Below are 16,749 nucleotides of genomic sequence, written 5' to 3' on the forward strand. Positions count from 1 at the left end.
CCATTCCCAAACTCCAGGTCATCTTGGAGGTGGGCAGGGTGAGCAGGATGAGCTGCCCAGTGGACAGCAGGTGGAAGAGACTGACTCCAATACTGACTCCTCCACCTTCCCCTACCCCCACCCCTGTTCACTGGCCTTCTGGGCAAGCCAGGACTCCGGTGTTGAGAATACTGACTTAGGTGAATAGGGAGCTGAGGACTCGCTAGACCAAGAGCTCAGCTACATACCCCTCCCTGGAAAGACCCCCATGTCCAAAATCTCTCTTGCAGCTGCTCGGCCTCACCTGGGAGAGATTTGGAGCCAGGTTTGGGGGTCAGACCCCGAGCCTCGATCACTTCCACCTCAAGCTGGCCGCTCCGGTCCATGATGGCAATGTGCACGTCCCCTGTGAGGGAGAAGAGGGACAGTCCAGCCAGAGCCAGACCAGGGGCAGGCCAGCAAGCTGCTGTGCAGAATGCCAGTCTGCAGAGGACACCACAGCATTGGAAAGGGCACAAGATGGAGAAAATGGCATGTATAAGAACTGTCCCCATGAGACCACTTTAAGGTGGCTGGGAAATGCTTTGCTAGGTCCCTTGGAGCGGGGTGGGGGCATGACCCTCAAGGGACATGCTTGGGGAACAACAAATGGCTGCCAAACTCCTATCTAAGTCTGGTTAACTGAAGGGCTTCTGCTGTGCTGAGCAAAATAGGCACATTTGGGGACACAGCTTCATGTCAGGAAGATGGAGGGAAGGCTGTGGGCTCAGTGGCTCTCATTTATCTTCTACACAGCTGCCCTCGGCCACTCCTCTAAACAAATGTCAAACAAATATTTTAAAAAATATCAGTTTAAAGAGATGCTGAGATATAAGCCCGCCCAGGACACGAGGCCCTCCCTGGGAATGAGGGTCTGCTTGTACCCGTGCCAAAAGATGGAAGGAAGCCTGGCAGATTTCCAGGGAGCAGAGAACTGAGAACCCCTCACTGTGCTCTCACAAAACGGATAATCTGCTGGAACAAGTTCTATGTGTGGAGTCTTGTTAGTTATCTGATTTCTGCAACTGTTAGCTTTGTTCAACCTGAGTTAGCAGAATTTGAAATTACATATTAGTCATTTGAAACAGCCTTCAAAGAAGTGCAGAATCATAAGCTTGGTGCAAAAAGATTAAAATAGGCTAGACTTTGGGTTCAGCTACCCATTTTAGATTCTCTGAGACATTATGCAATTGTTTGTATTTGCATACTTGGGAAGATGGGGATTTATTATTTTTAGGAGACATTCTGGAATTCATCCCCCTCCTCCAGCTAATCCTGACCTCCCCATGGGGAAGAGAAGGTGGGTGACTCAGGAATTAATTTCCTCCTTGTCTCTCTGAAACATCTCTAAGATGGACAAATGCAAACCTGTCCTTCCCAGTTTTGGACACCAGAGGGCACCACATGCATAGTTCTAGGCTGTGATGGCGCATTTGCCTTGTAGAAGGGGCTGACTCCTCTCACCGCCTCTCAGCCTTTGGCTGGGCCTAGGGCTGAGAAAAGCAGACCTCTGAGGCCCTTAAGAGTCTGAAAGCAGGGGCTGGGAATTAGCCAAATCTAACCCAAGAGTTGGATAAGAGCTGACGCTCACCCTCCAAGGGTCCCCATGGACCCCTCTTCCAGCAGAGAGGCTCCTGTGTTAGCAAATTCAGGAAGACGGGGCAGTGCAGTGGGAGGAGTCCTGGCCTGGAATAAAATCCCAGCTCCACTGTATCGCTCACAGCAGGACACTGTCTGCACTCAGCTTGCTCATTTGCTGTGAGGTCAGTTGCTGATGTGTGGGTCAGACACTGTTCAAGTCAGACACATGGAGAGGAGGATGGAGATGAGGAGGCATCTCTGGGGTAGCTAGGTCTGGGAGGAGCTACTTGAAGCCAACACAGTCAATATCTAAGGGAGAGGAGGGAGCCAGAACTGCAGCTAAGAGGACCAAGTATTGACTTTAGGAAGTACTTCCTAGCTGTAGGGAATATAGATGAGAAAATTACTAAAAGGCTTCTAAGTGCCAGACACCGTTAGCAGTAAATAAGGCATAGTTCCTAAGGAGTAAATGAAATACTTCATGCAAGCACCGGGGTGGAGGGGTGGCGGGGAAAAACTCAATAAACTGTTGGATTGCAGAATTAAGGCAGGTTAAATCCCACTTTACAGATGAGGAAACAGCCTCAAGGAAGGGACTTGTGCAAAGCCACACAGAGAATTGATGCTAGAACAGACTCCATAAAAGCTAATGCCGTGAAAATTTTTGTTCACCATTTTGAGTCCAGCACTTAGCAATGCTGGGTACATAGTAGGTGTGTGAGTGTGTGGTGAAGCGAAGGAGGGAATGTGCTAGAAAATCCGTTGCAGGATAGCCTTCCTCTTTGAGGAGGGGCGTATTGACGAGTGCTATGCTCACTACTTCTCGTTGGCACCAAAGCCTGAGCCAGGGCTCACTTCTGCTGCTTGGGTCACACAGGGCCCTCATGGGGCTTACCCTTTCTGCTGCTTGGCTGCCATTACCCAACTCGCCCTGCCCTCAAGAGGACTCACCCATTGGTGGCGTTGCCAGTGTCTGTCGCCCCACAATCTGGGCTGGTCCCAGCCCATCCAGGAAATCGCTGAACTGGCTTTCAGCCCCTAGCCGGGTGGTGGGGAAGATGAACCTGGGAAAGGAGGCAGAGGGGCATGTGAGCGCATCTGGCTGGTGGGATATAGTGGCTCTGCCTCTTGGGCCCTGGGCACACTCCTCTGTGCCTCAGTTTCCCCTCTACATAGTGTGCATGTACTACTGTGGCTGGGGACAAACTGTCTGTTTGTCTCTGCACGTTAAAGAAAAATACTTGGATGCCACTTGAAAAAAGAGACTAATCAACGTAATGTAATGATGGTATTTAATCCTCAAGCTCCAGGATTCCTTAGGTGACCCTTAAAAGGCAGGGCTTGCTGGACACCTGTGCCCTCACCAGGGGATATGAATGCCAAGAACCAGAGACAGAGGCCAGGAATGTCAATGCCTGGAACAAGTTCCAAGAACTGAGGTTTAGTTTATCCTAAGTTTGAAATCAAGTCAATAGCATGAGGTGGTGCCCAAAACAGCTACTGAGACCAAAATAACACAATTATAGGGTTGAGATTAATGACGAGTGATGGTAGGTGGTCCACGGTTGTAGGGGGGCCTGGAAATAGTAACAAGAAAAACTGATGATTATTGAAAGTTGGCCAGATGCCAATAGCACACTAAAGGCTCTATGTGCACCATATAATTTAATCCTTACAACCACTCTGTGTGGCAGGAGCGATTATCCAATTTTACAGATGAGAAAACAGAGGTTTCAAGAGGTAAAGACTTGCCTGCAAAACAGAGATGATGCCCAATTAGGGTTATGGTGAGGGTTAGGGCGGATGGTGCATGAAAAGTTCCAGACAGAAAACAATAAATGGTAGTTATCGTTGGCATTATTATCATCAAAGGAGAAATGCCACTTGCTCATGTTCTCAAGCCTAGGTGTTCTGGGTGTGGCCAGTCGAAAAAAGACAGATGAGGGAGGGCTGACCCAGGTCTGTTCATGGGATACAGTGGACCGAACAAAGTTCTAAGATCTCTTGGAACAGCTCAGACTCCTGGTTGACAAAAGGCTGTCCCAGAATGAGTCCCCTGCTGGACAGCTTGGCCTTGCGTCCCCCTTGGCCAGTGACAGGAAGGGAGGGGAGATAGGCTGCAAATGCTATTGGAGAGGGCCTGGGTGTTTCTCTGCACTGCCCAGGAAGAGGCTCTGAGGCTCACCCACTGTTATTGGCCACAGTCAGCAATAGCCTAATATCATATTCTTAGGATAATGGTATCGGAGAAGATTAAATAAAGAAATGTAGACTCTGGAGGTCCCAGAATTTCAGGAGCTTGGTACAGAGAGTGTAGAGATTATGAACAAGGGTTATAAAGTCAAATGGCCTTAATTCAAATCCTGACTCCACCATCATTTAATAGTTGTGACCTTAGGTCAGGTACCTCACCTTTCTCCCGTGCCTCAGTTTCTCAGGTAGTACTGACATCCCTCAGGGGTGTTGTGTTAAATGAGACAGTTTTTGTTCTGCTAGTGACTGGTAGATCCCAGAGTAAGAAGCACTGATCTGAACTGCCCAGTGATGCTCTGCACATAGTTAAGACACAAGAAACGCTAGTGGCTGCTCGCATTCATGAACGTAGGCATGGTCACGAGATACGTGATCATAGAATCTTAAACAATAGAGCTACACAATCCTGAAATCATTGTATCTTAATGAAGCCAAATCATAAAATCTTAATCATGTGACCATAGTTTCATAATTCAGAAGAGATCTGAGGGAATATCTAAGCTAACGACTTTCAGATTTTTGGCTGTGACCCACACATGAATGTAAGAAATACACTTAATGTCATAGACCTATGTGCATCCATAGAGTCAAAATACTGAAACAAAAGTTCACGAGGTAATTCATCCTTACTCTATAGGATACATTTGAATTTCTATTTCTTTTTTTAATGCAGCTTTTGCTCCACTAAACTGCTTTTACTTCTTTCTTATGAGTCATCGCCCACAGTTTGAAAGACATGAGCTAGTCCGATCTCCTAAGCTCCAAGCAAGGCGACTTGTGAGGATTCCATTTATCTGAGCCATAAAAATGGTTTTAGATGAAAAGGATTTTAGAATCACATTTTCCTTTTGAACCCTCTCCTCTGGAGCGGGGTAGCAGGTAGGTGCTGGGAGGCGGGAGGCATAGAACAAACAGAAGGGATGAACTGTTCCTGGGCCACTGGGATATTCAGATGAGAAACAGCAACCTGGAGCAATAGCCAGACTGGGGCCCAGGCACAGGATGTCCAGGGGGAAGAGGATGGAGGGAGGCAGGGACACAGAGGAGCCCAGACATCTGGGCTGGAAATCCAGCTGGAGGTTTTCTTGCCCTGCGGCTGGCTCGGTGTAGCGGACCAAGGAGGAGGGCAGGGACCACGGTGGGGTGGGCTGAACGCACGTGCCGTCGGAGCTGTTGCTGTTGGTGCTCCCATCCGTGGACTCTCGGCTGCCCTGGCGCGTGACCCGGCTCCGCATCTCCACAGCGATTCCTGTCTCCGTGCTCCGCCGGATGTTGCTGCGCAGCTTCTTGGTCGCCCCTTCTGTGACGCCCCAAAGCACAGAGAGAGAACAAGGTCAGATCACTGATGAGCTGCCCAAAATCACCCTCTTGGGAAGGGGCATGATGGGTAGGACTGTGACTGGAGGCGGGGCCATTGCTGAGATGACCTCTAAAGCCAGTCTGCAGCCTGCCCCCTGGCCCTGCTCAGGGCAGTGGCACACACAAAGCAGGCTAGGAAGCTGGATGGGGGCAGAGTTGGGATGGTGGGGCTGGGGTGTGCTGAGAACCAGGTAGAGTCCTTGCCCTGCAGTGCTTGGCCCTCCCCCTCCCCCTTGCCAGGCTTCCCTGACAGCCACCTTCCCACTTAATTTCAGCCCTTAACCCAAAGGACTTGTTCTTGCCTCTCTCTTCTAGAAAGTTTGCCTTCAGTGGGATTCCAAGATTTGCTTCCCCTTGTGCATCTTATCACACTCAGAGCTCATAACCCACCTCTCTGATACCTTCATGGGCCCTATAAAAACCCCATGTGAAGCCTGGCCACTCTCAAACATGCATTCTCAAGGTGGGATTCCCCATTAGGGAAGCAGGACTGAGAGAGGGTCGGCTAGGTTGACCTGAACTGACTTTGGCTTTGAGAGAGAAGTCTGCAGAAGAACCCTAGAAGGTATGCAGGGAGCGCTCACTCCCTGTGTCACTGTGCCTCCTGTTCAGAGCACCCCTCTACCCCTACCCCAGCACCCCTCCTCAGCCTTGAAGGGAACATGGGTACTTTGCCTCTCCTAGTAGCACACCATCCTGCTTGAGTTTCCATGGCAACCTCCTCAGCATTGCAGTGTGGTCCCTCTAGACACCCTCTTCTCCTGGGGCAGGGGTTGGGGGAGCAGAAGATGTGTTGAGGGTTTACAGGACTTCCCCTGCAGAAGCTTGGCTGCCCGAAGAGCTTGATGGGAAGGGAAGTGATGCTCAGAGAGAGACTGTATCAAAGGAGCCATCTGCTGTCACTGATTAGCGACCCAGGCAAATTAAGAGTGACGTTGCCTACAGGGATGAGGAGAGCCTGGGGGTGGGGCAGGACGTGCAGCACCCCCTTCCCAAAGCAGTGGGGAGGGGGGAGCTTGTTACCCTGGCAGCCCCTTCTTCCACCTACATCTAATAGTGGGTTGGGAAGGGGATTTTGAAGATCCTGGCCTGAGAAAAGGGTGACTTTATTTCTCCTGCTTTGTCCTACTTATCTTTTAGAAGTCCCACTGAGGGAGGGAAGGCTGAGAAGGCTAGCATCACTGGTGGATGAGATGGGGGGCTGGAAGTGGGGGTGGTAGTGAGGAAGAATGTCTTCTCTGAAACCATCCCAGCTTCCAGGATATTGGAATAGCTAACTATCCAGTAATTAATGGGACCATCGATATGTCTGTCTGCCTGCCTGTCTGTCTTACATACACAGTCGCATTAGCTCATGCATACTTCTTTCATACCAATAGGCATAAGAAGACACACACCAGTGCTCATGATCACATTTATGAAGACAAGGATCTCATATACAAGGTCATGTGTATGTTCATACAACAGTCACAAATGGTCCTACCAGGTCTTAGTCATACATGCACATGACATACTCTGCCACGTAAATGTGACCTTCACACGCTAACACTTGGAGTTGAACCCATCCACTCTATCACACACACACATGCACGCACACACAATGTAAACCCACAAACAGTGTGTAACCCACCACACACAGGGCTGGCAATAATGGTGGGTGTCGGGGGACTTGTCCTGTCCCTGGCTCCTAACTGCCAATCTCCTCTAAGCCGGTTAGAAGACAGGTGGGTCTGTGGGAGCTGCACTTTACCCTCCCTTCCCTGGAATGCCCCCCACAACACACACCGAGTTGAAGACAGAGCCTCACCACCATGTGGCCCCAGTCTCTGCTATTCTAGAGCTTGAAAAAGCTTTGACCCATTTGGGAGAAAATTTACCTTCTTTGATCAGACCTGCCCAACCCACTGTGAGCCCTTCGGTAGAGGAGTCATAGAATCCTGAAGTGTTAGACACTTCAGCTAGCCCCCTGCCCCTGCCACTTCACAGATGGGGAACCTGAGGCCCAGGGTCCCATAGGGCTGAGGCTAGACCCCAGGCCCACTGACTCCCAGTCTACTGACATGCTACTTCTCACTCCCCTCCACCACCTCCACGTTGGTTTGAGATGTGATTCAGCAGAGATTAAATTCCATGTCTTCTGGATGGGGAGAAAACCTTAGAGAAAATTTCTTTACTGTTTCATATCTGTCCAGTCTCTAAATTCTGTTGGTCTGGGGGAGCAACTTTATGTAGCGTCTCTCTCTAGAGAACCAGGCCAAGTTGTTTGCAATAATTCTGTGGTCTCTGGAGACTCAAAGATTCCAGGAACCATCCCATTTGTCCCACCACATACAAGGGAGAGGCAGTTAACAGCTCCCAACAGCACTCCCCACGGCATCTTCTGGAATGACCCAGAGTCCAGAGCCCAGGAGGGTGGAGCCGCTGTCCTTGGTACTGAAAAGAGGAATTCCATTTGAGCAGGGGCTGGGACGGTCCAGGATGGCCCTGTACAGACTTGGCCTAGGGCTAGGCCAGAACTCACCTGAGTCCTGGGACCCCAATGCTCTGAACCCACCCTCCTCACTGCTCCCTCAACTTAGAGAATGTTAGATCTAAAAGGAAGCTGGGAGAGAGTCTTTTGAGCTCTATTTTACAGAGGAAACAGATCCAATGGGAAAGTGACTTTTCCCAAGGTACCACGAGGAGTTAGAACCAGGACTAGTCCTCTAAAGTTTCGGGGTAAATTTTTGAAAGCCACTCTAGGGCAGTGTGAGAAATAAACTAGAAGGGGCATCCAGGAGATCAGAGAACTAGAGCAAAGGCTGGTCCAGGTAGCTTTAAAACACAAAAGAGAGGATGGGCAGAGCTCGAGCCAATGCAGGGTATGGATAAACCAGGAGAAAGGAGGCCCCTGGGAAGGCAGACCCAGAGCCCAGAAGACTGGGTCCAGGAGACGAGTTCCTCCCCACTTCGCATAGCCCAGCCCTGCAGGCAACTGAGCCATCCCACCTGGGGGCAGCAGGGGACACTTTGCTAAGATCTTTTCCCAGAACGAAGTTGCCATGGCTGAAACCCACGGTGAGTCATCCCCATACATTCCTCTGGGGCCAGACTATGCTACTCAGGATGGGGCTCCAAGCCGGGACTGGCAACCTCAAGGCCTGGGGTGGGGGGAAACATGGGGACAAGGAATTATAGATGGGAGAGGAATATGCTCCAAGCAAGAGGCAGAGCTGTGAAGGTCAGAAAACTCACCTTTTCTGGCCCTACTATGTGACTGTGGGTAATAATAATAACCCCAACAGTGTCCCAAACATCTACTATGTACAAGGCTGACTGCCTTCGCATCTCCTATCTCGTTTAATCCCCTGGGCAACTCTGCAAGGCATGTGTTATTGTTCTCATTGTCAAACAAGGAGGCAAGCTCTGAGAGGTGAAGTAACTTGCCTGAGTCACCCAGCTAGTAAATGGCAAGGTGTGGCTCTGAAGGCCACCTTGAAGTCATTTTCCAGGGAAGTGCCTTCTGCTCTTCAGGCTCAGATGCCTCAGCAATAAAATGAGTCCATCAGACTAGATGATCTCAAGGGGCCCTTCCTGCACTGACATTTAGTGATTGGATGATTCATAGAGACCTTCGATTAGAAGGGGATCGAGGTAATTCCCCTGGCTCTGGCCCCAGGCCTTCAGCCGTGCCCTCGCATACCACTGAAACAAGTGATTCAGAGCCCCACCACTCAGCTCCCCTCAAGGCTGGAGGTCTCCCTGGTGCCCGCTCCAGTCCCTGCCTGCCGACTAGAGTCTAGGAAGGTGGACGGACCGAGGCAGATCACTGAAATATCTCCCAGTGACTCAGGCTCCTGATCTGGCTTTGAAAGACTGTCCATCCAGATCACTTTGAACACGGAGAACCCTTTGGGTCTGAAGCTGACTCAGTGGAGATCAGCCGGGCTTGGTCTTCTGAAGTCCAACACCTCCTTGATTTAATCTTAATCCTCCAACCTTAATCCCACCTCTTGGTCCTGTCCCAGCCCAACTCCTGGATCCCCAGGTCCCCATCTTCCTGACTCCCTACTGTCAGGTCTACACTGCATATTCACAGAGGCTATGCCCACCCTGGGGCACTGAGAACTGCAAGCCCCCTCCTCATTTAGCATTTCCGTGAGCCAGAAACCACATTGCAGCTTGAGTGCTAGAAAAGACCATCCCACATGCTACTGTGGAGGGCTTTGTAAAAATCTATTTTAAGGCCTGGAAAAGTCCCCCACCCCCAGCCCCAACTGGGAGTCTTGATGAGCGTTCTCCCCGGATCCTCCGGCACCCCCGCCCCCTCACCACCCCCATCCAGCTGCCTATTTGAAGGTTTCTTGGGGAAGTTGTTACTCTGAGAAAAATAAGCAGGAAAAGATTTTAATACACAACCAGCTGGTGTCTGGGCTGATGCCACAAAGTAAGGAGGTCTTGGTGGGGAGGGCTGGCTCCTCTGTGATGTGGGGTCCGGGTGTGACTCTATATGACCAGGTGGTCACTCACCAGTCTGAGGATATCAGGGATTCCATAACTAGGTGTCTGTGAAAGCATATTTATCAGGATATAGCTGGTAAGGTGTGTGAATGTGGTTTTTCATGAGGTATGTACATACGCGTGTGGGACGTTTCTGTGATCATGGGCCATGTGTAATGGAGCTTCTATGATCTGGGTCTGTCTGTATCAGAGGACTATGTTGGTGTGATCTGCATGACTAGCGTTGTTTGTGACCATGTACAGTCTGACTGGCTGTATTATCCTTCCCTGGCAGTAGGGCAGTGTCTTATCTGAGTAACAGAGCACGCTATCTATGTGACTATGCAAGGCATGTGTCTTAATGTGTGTATGTCTCTCTTGTGACTTTGTAATGTATGTGTGTGACTATGCATCTACATTTGTGTGGCTCTTTGTACTTAGGAAACAGAGATTACAGGTGAGACTGAGTCTTGTGGACGTGTGTGTCTGTGAAGTTGTATCACTTAGCACAGTGCCAGGAACACAATGACTGTTTAATAAATACTTGCTGATTAATACGTCAGTTTGTGCATGGAGGCAGCAGAGTATAATGGTTAGGAGTTCGGTAATGGTAATGAACTCAGAAGCCCAACTGCTGGGGTTTGAATCCAGGCTCTACCACCTACTTGCTATGTAGTTTGGGGCATCTTACTTCCCTTCTGTGTGCTTTAGTACATGCCTCATAGAATGACATGATGGTTCAATGGGTCAGGACGCATACTGGACTTAGAACGGTCCCTGGTATATGGTAAGTGCTACATAAGTGTTTGTGGGTGTGGCCATGTACACCCATAAGGACAGTTCCTGGATGCCCTGTCATTGCAAGGTGCCCCGCCCCGGCCCTTTGGTGTCCCATGCCCCCTTACCAGGCTGGGGGAGCTGGAGTGTGCTCTTGCTCCACTGGGTCAGGCCCACGATGGCCACCATCTTGGCCCCAAGGCTGCTGCGCCGCTTCTTGGCAGTGGTGACCCCTGTCCCACCCCCCGCCTGCTGGGATCCGCATATTTCGCCACTGATGCTGGAGCTCCGAACCACATTCCTGGAGCCTGCGGCTGAGGCTGGACCCGGCTCCCCGTTAAACATGGTCTGAGGAGCAGCGGGGCCTCAGGCAACTCTGTGGGGGAGACAAAGAGACAAAGGGATCCCACATCAGACCCCAGGCCACTCTACTGTAGTCACTACTTCCTAGCTGTGGGACCTTGCGCAACCTCTCTGAGGCTGTAAGAATTTAATGAACAAATAAATGTAAAGAGTGTGCACAGAGTCTGGCTCAATAAATTGGACGATTCTTATGGACACATGGCGGCCCTGGCAAGTGACCTAGTTTGGTGGTAAAGACCGAGGCTGTGGAATCGCACGGCCCACTCTTGAATTTCCAAAGGCCTCTGTATACTAGCTGTATGACCTTGTGACCAAGCATCTTGGAGTTTCAGTGAACACCTCAGCAAAACAAGAAATAAAAGCACTTACCTCATCGAATTGTTGTAGGGATTAAGTCAGTGTATGTGTGCCTAGAACAGTGTCAGGCATAGAGCAAATATTCAATAAGTGTTAGCAATTGTTATTTCATAGCCAACAAGAGCAGGGAGAACAAAACTGGCTGCAACCTGAGCAGGTGGGAGGGGTCCTCCGGTGTGAAGGGGATGGTACAGAAAAGGATGCAGCAGCAGCCACAAGTCACCCTTAACTGCACTACTGAGAGGCAGCCACAAGAGGCATTTAACCTATTTCCTCTCAGTCTCTTTTCTATGCATTTTTAAAAATAATTGAACTCGTACTGCAAATACAATTTTATATCCCGGGATTTTCCATTTAGCACTATATCACAAGCATTTCCCAATGTCATTAACAGTTTGTATAAATGTTTTAACGCCACCATAATATTCCACTGTATGGAGGTAGCATAATTGACTTAAACACTTCAATATAGTTACCTTTTAGATTAGGTTCGACTTTCTTCTTTCTATCTTTGCTTCACTCCCTTCTCTCCCTCCTGTCTTTTAAACAACACTGCAATAAACCTCTTTCTACACTGATTTTATCTGCTTTTTTCCTTAGGATTGATTCATAGAAATTGGGTGACTGGTTTAAAGGGCTGTGGACACTGCTCGTAGCTTCCATTCTCTCCTCCTGCTTCCTGAAAGAGTTGCTGATTTTATCTACCACCACCCCGTCCTGATTATCCTGATTAGTTTAAGCTGGTCAGCGAGTGACAATCACCTTGGGAATTCTTATTGGTCCAAAGGTGAGCATGTGACAATGTTGGCCCAATCCGATTTAGGGAAAAGATTCGGATTTCATGCTTACAAGAGAGGGGTCTCTCTCCCTCTGTCTCTCTCTTTCACTTCCTCCCTCAAGACTCCTCCCCCTAGAGAGGGCCCAGTCCTAGGATGAAGCCAGTGTTGCTGAGGACAGCAAAGCACCGATACGGAAAGGACCGCGGGCCACCCTGAAGCCTGCCTTTCTCTGGCCTTCCCATTATGTGAGGCAATGTGCTTCCCTTGGCTTAAGCCAGTTTGAATCAAGGTTCTCTCTTATATCCAAAAGCATCCTACCTGATATTGAGGGCATAAACATTTTTTTTTTTTTGATTCTTGGAATATACTACCAAATTCCTTTCCAAAGTATACAAATTGACTCTCTGCATTAACTGCATTCAACAAATATTTAAGCCCTTAAAATCCCAAGGCTTATGTTGAGTGCCAAAGATACAGTAGTGAGCCAGGCAGAGTTGGTCCTGCCCTCTTAAAGCCTTCACTGATTCCAAGAGGACAGACAGACAGTAAACAACTAATTATGTAATTAAATATTTAATGACGGTTCTGATGGGTACTAAGGAAGAGCACAGAAGGTACTGGGAGTCAGTCAAGGGGAGTCAGGCAACAGGCATCTATGGCTCTGTTTTGTAGAGAGGTGGGATCTCTGGCTATTGGTCCTACAATCTGGCTGAAAGTCTGATGCTCAGGCAGAGTTCTGGAGATACGGCTGCTCCAGCATGCTTTGTATCCAGCCCTTCCTGGCTCTGTCCTGGCCCACAACACTTTTCCCAGGGCAGCTCCCCATCCCAGGGCTCAGGGCACTTTCTTCGACTCTCTACCTTCAGGCCTGTCGCCCTGAGGAAATCCAACTTTTCAAAAAGACATAGAAAGGGGTGGGAAAATAGGAGTGGGAATGGGAAGGCACCCCTCCGGCTAACTAGGAAGATAGTTCCCAGACGGCTGAGAAGGGCCACCTGGTGTCCCAATCAGCGTGGTGTGGCTCCTGCAGGTGAATTAGAGCTGATAGTAGTGATGAGTCGATGCCATATTTTGCCTTCTTTGTGGTTGCCTGGACTGTTCTTGCTCACCCTGTGATGTGTGCAGAGCCCCAGATTGTATTTCTCCATCCATCCCCCATCAACCTTGCAACTAATGGAAAGTCCCCTGGACTTGGGCCTATGATGATCTCTTCTCTTTACTTTCCAATTCTAGTGCCAGTTTGGTCAAAAGACCATCTGCATGGTCTTTTGGTGGATCGTGGGAGGGTGCTTATCTGATACTTTGAATCTGCCACAATGTAAGTCTAACTTACTCGCGAAAGTATTTCTGTTAGGCGTATTGTTATCTTCATGTCACAGATGAGAAAACTGAGTCTCAGAGATGTCAAGGCCTTGCCCATCCTACTTGGCTAAAAAGTGGCAAGGCCTGGACTCGAACCAGGTCTCCTGTTTCCACAGAGAGACAGACACACTCTGCAGTTCCTGCCCCTTCAATCCAGAGCTCACTCAAAGATGTGGGCCCATCTCTCCTGCTCAGGTTTTGCCCTGGGTCTCTGGCCCAGGTTCTCACAGCTGGCATGAGCAGCTAAAGGGCAGCAGAGATCCCGCCCAGACCATGGCTGGAGAAGTAAGTGCTCCCCGCAAGCAGCCAGCCTATAGCAAGTTCAAGAACGCCACTCCCAGGGGACAAGAAAGAAAGAGGGTGAGGGACAAAATTCCTGACCCTGCCAACCCAGGGACTCATGTTTCCTCATGAATAATAAATAGAACTGACAAGCAGATGGTTTGACATCCAGGACTCTGCACCATCCAGAGCTACTTTCTCATCTTTAACCACCCAGAGGGCCTGGAGAGCTGATGAATGCCTGGAAGGACCCAGCCCAGCTGGCCATCCCCAAGGGCATAAGAGCAGCCAGGCCCAAAGCACTGGACCCAAGGTCTTGGGGCCTGACTCCTGGTATTGGAGTCCTAGGTAGGTAGTCTGGGAGAGTTAAGTATCAGGACACAGTGGGATTAAGATGCATACAGATTCCTTGTGGCACCTGTCTGGGCCTTGGTTTCTTTATCTGTATGTAAAAATGAATGGGTTGGATTAGGTGATCTCTGAAAGTCCTTTTGACTAGGAGAGCAGAATCTGTGAATACATACTGCACTGGCAGGCTCAGAACTGGGGTTCTAGTTGCCTCCCTGGTAGCCAGTCTAGCTCATGAAGGGAAAGATGGAGAGACAGACAGAGCCAGCTACCTGGCCCATGAGGAGGGAAGCCCTACTGCACAGCAACCCCTGAGCTGTCAGACCACAGGGATGGGAAAGGGGCAGCAGGCAGAGTGGTGAGGGGCCAGGAGAATACAGAACACAGCACCTAAAAGATTATTAAATGAATTACATACTTTCCTCAAAAGCCACTTCAACAATTTCTTGCCTCTGAGGACCGTCCCTTTCCCAGCCCAGTTCAAGGCACTCCAAGGAAGGGAACTCTGCCCAGACCTTGCTGGGTCATGGGGACCTCACTATCAAGTTCTCCCTGCTGACCCCACTTTACAGCTCAGCAGCATCTATGACTACAGCTCAGATTCACCCGCAAGGAGGAGGCCACTGCCCCCACTTCTATCAAAGCTCTATGCCAGCAGATACCTTCCAAGTTCCCCAAGGAACGAGCTTAGGGTTTTCTTTCCAGTCCTCAATGTTTGGCCTCTATCGTGGGGTCTCAGTACCCTAAGGGTTCCCCAAACCTTCTACAGAATCCTGACAACAGCAGGTCTTGGGGCTCTGTCAGGCCACCCTGGGCTCCTTTGACCAAGTGTCCAACCAAATAATGAGCTTTATGGGAGTCAATGAGACCATCCAAAAGCCAAAGATGAACCCAGCCACCTACCTTCTCAATAGGGAAGGCGAAGGAATCTATCACAGGATGATGGACTGTTAGGCTGGAAGGGGTGGCAAATAACTGAGGCTCTAACCACTTCTCCCCATCCTCCAACCACAGCAGATATCACTAATCTCTCTCTTGCCCATTGAGGCAGATTTAACCTCAGAATCCCTCCCAGCACTGTGTTCTAGCACCAACTGCTGAGAACCAGCTCAGGAGTTAAAACCAATTTGCCGCCCCTATTCCATCCTGAGCCTTTCATTTTGCAGAGTAGTAAATCAAGGTCCAGCATGGGAAGGAGACACACCCAGGGTGACCAAAAATGTTGGTGAAAAAACCAGAGCACCAACCCAAGTCTCCTAACTCTCAGGTTCCACATCTCCTCACATCTCGCCTTGAAGAAAACCCAAACTCACCGAGCTGATGAATATGAGAGCGGTGTTCCACATCACAGGGGCTGGGCCCCTCCTGACGACACTCCCTTAGGGCATTGACACGAGGCTTCAGTTAACTTCTGCTGAGACACTAGTTTTCAAGAAAGGAGGTGAGGCAATCAAGGTAGCTCCCAGGAGGAGGTGATGTAATAAGAGTCTGGAAGGAAAGAGGGGAGGTTATAAGAAGGGCTAAAGAAGACATTTGTCCTCAAAGGCTTCCGGTAGCTTATGGAATAAAAAGACAGACTTTCTAGATACCCGTGTAACCTTGAGCAAATCATTTCAGCTCTCTAATTTGCTGCTTCCTCCTTCACAAAATCCTCTAAACTCTGGGTCCCCTAATCTGAACTTCAACGTCAAGCTGCTGGTGCTGAAGCCCCACCCACAACTTTAGGACTTTTAACACAGGAGGGACTCATCCAGGTCCAAATGCTAAGGAGCTCTAGACCGTATTCTTCCTTCCTCTGTCCTCCTCCTGACTAATGGGGTCCGTGTCCCTCCCCAGACACTTGGTGACATGCACAGCAGTCAGGAGTGTGGAGGAGGGGCGCTCCTGGCTCCAAGCCCAGCCAGTCATTCAGTTTCTCTGAACCTCCATCGCTTTTCTATAAAATAAGTCTACTGGCCACCTGGACCCAGCCCGACTCTCCAGGCTAGACTGGGCATCAGGTAAGATAACAAGGACCAGGAAAGTAAAGCGACTAAAAGCACAAGCTTTGGAGGCAGAAGACTTAGTTCAAAACCTAGATCTGCCACTTACAAGCCGTATGAGACAGCGCAATTTCTTTAACAAACCAAGCCTACCGGTCCTCATCTCTAAAGTGGGAATAATAACAGCCTTAAGATTCTTAGATGAATATTATAAAATAAGGATTGGTACATGCTAAATGCTCAGTTGGGCAATTACATTACTACTACTCATAATGGTACCTTTGTAAACGTTAAAGGACTGTACAGGTGTTAGTGCTTACTGGCCTGGATTGCACACCAGGCGCAACCACTTGATAGGAAGGCTCAGAGATCAACAGGGTCAGCTCTCACTCCAGTCCGGTGTGCTTCTACCCAGAGCCCAGGATTAAGTGTGGGATCTGGGTCCCTGCACCTCTCAGTTGGAGTGGGAGCTGCCACGTAAGGCTATGCCCTTCCTTGCCAGCATCTCAGTTCCTGGCCCCTCACTGGATGCTGGGCCTGGAATTTAAGACCCTGCCCCGACCCCGATCCAGTACCAGGGCTGCCCACCACATCACGCATGCCACTCTGTGCCTGTGTCAGAGGCCAGTGCCTACACCCACAGAAGGAGAGAGGGGTTTCTTTTCCTCCTCAAGGACACATAGGTGGGTGACAGGGCTGGTATGTGGTGGGTGAGGTAGGCTGGGCTGAAGGAGTATAACCAGCCTGAGTGGGGAACACTGGGCCAGCTCCTTTCCTGGTCGTGTAACCTTTACCTCCCACAAAGCATG

General features: G+C 49.8%; 1 protein-coding gene across 1 annotated transcript in view; it reads right to left on the minus strand.

Annotated features, from left to right (window-relative positions):
* The window catches only part of RIMS3 (regulating synaptic membrane exocytosis 3), a 33,496-nt gene that overhangs the window by 2,275 nt on the left and 14,472 nt on the right, over nucleotides 1-16,749 (minus strand). Inside the window, exons 2-6 of the mRNA XM_006903978.3 lie at nucleotides 15,272-15,446; nucleotides 10,596-10,843; nucleotides 5,011-5,152; nucleotides 2,551-2,663; nucleotides 284-385 (exon numbers count right to left, since the gene is read on the minus strand). Of these exons, the coding sequence (XP_006904040.1) occupies nucleotides 284-385; nucleotides 2,551-2,663; nucleotides 5,011-5,152; nucleotides 10,596-10,812 (574 nt within the window). The 5' untranslated portion in view covers nucleotides 10,813-10,843; nucleotides 15,272-15,446. The remainder of the gene's footprint in view (nucleotides 1-283; nucleotides 386-2,550; nucleotides 2,664-5,010; nucleotides 5,153-10,595; nucleotides 10,844-15,271; nucleotides 15,447-16,749) is intronic.

The sequence above is a fragment of the Pteropus alecto genome, unplaced genomic scaffold (genome assembly GCF_000325575.1).
Source record: "Pteropus alecto unplaced genomic scaffold, ASM32557v1 scaffold170, whole genome shotgun sequence".
NCBI lineage: Eukaryota > Metazoa > Chordata > Mammalia > Chiroptera > Pteropodidae > Pteropus > Pteropus alecto.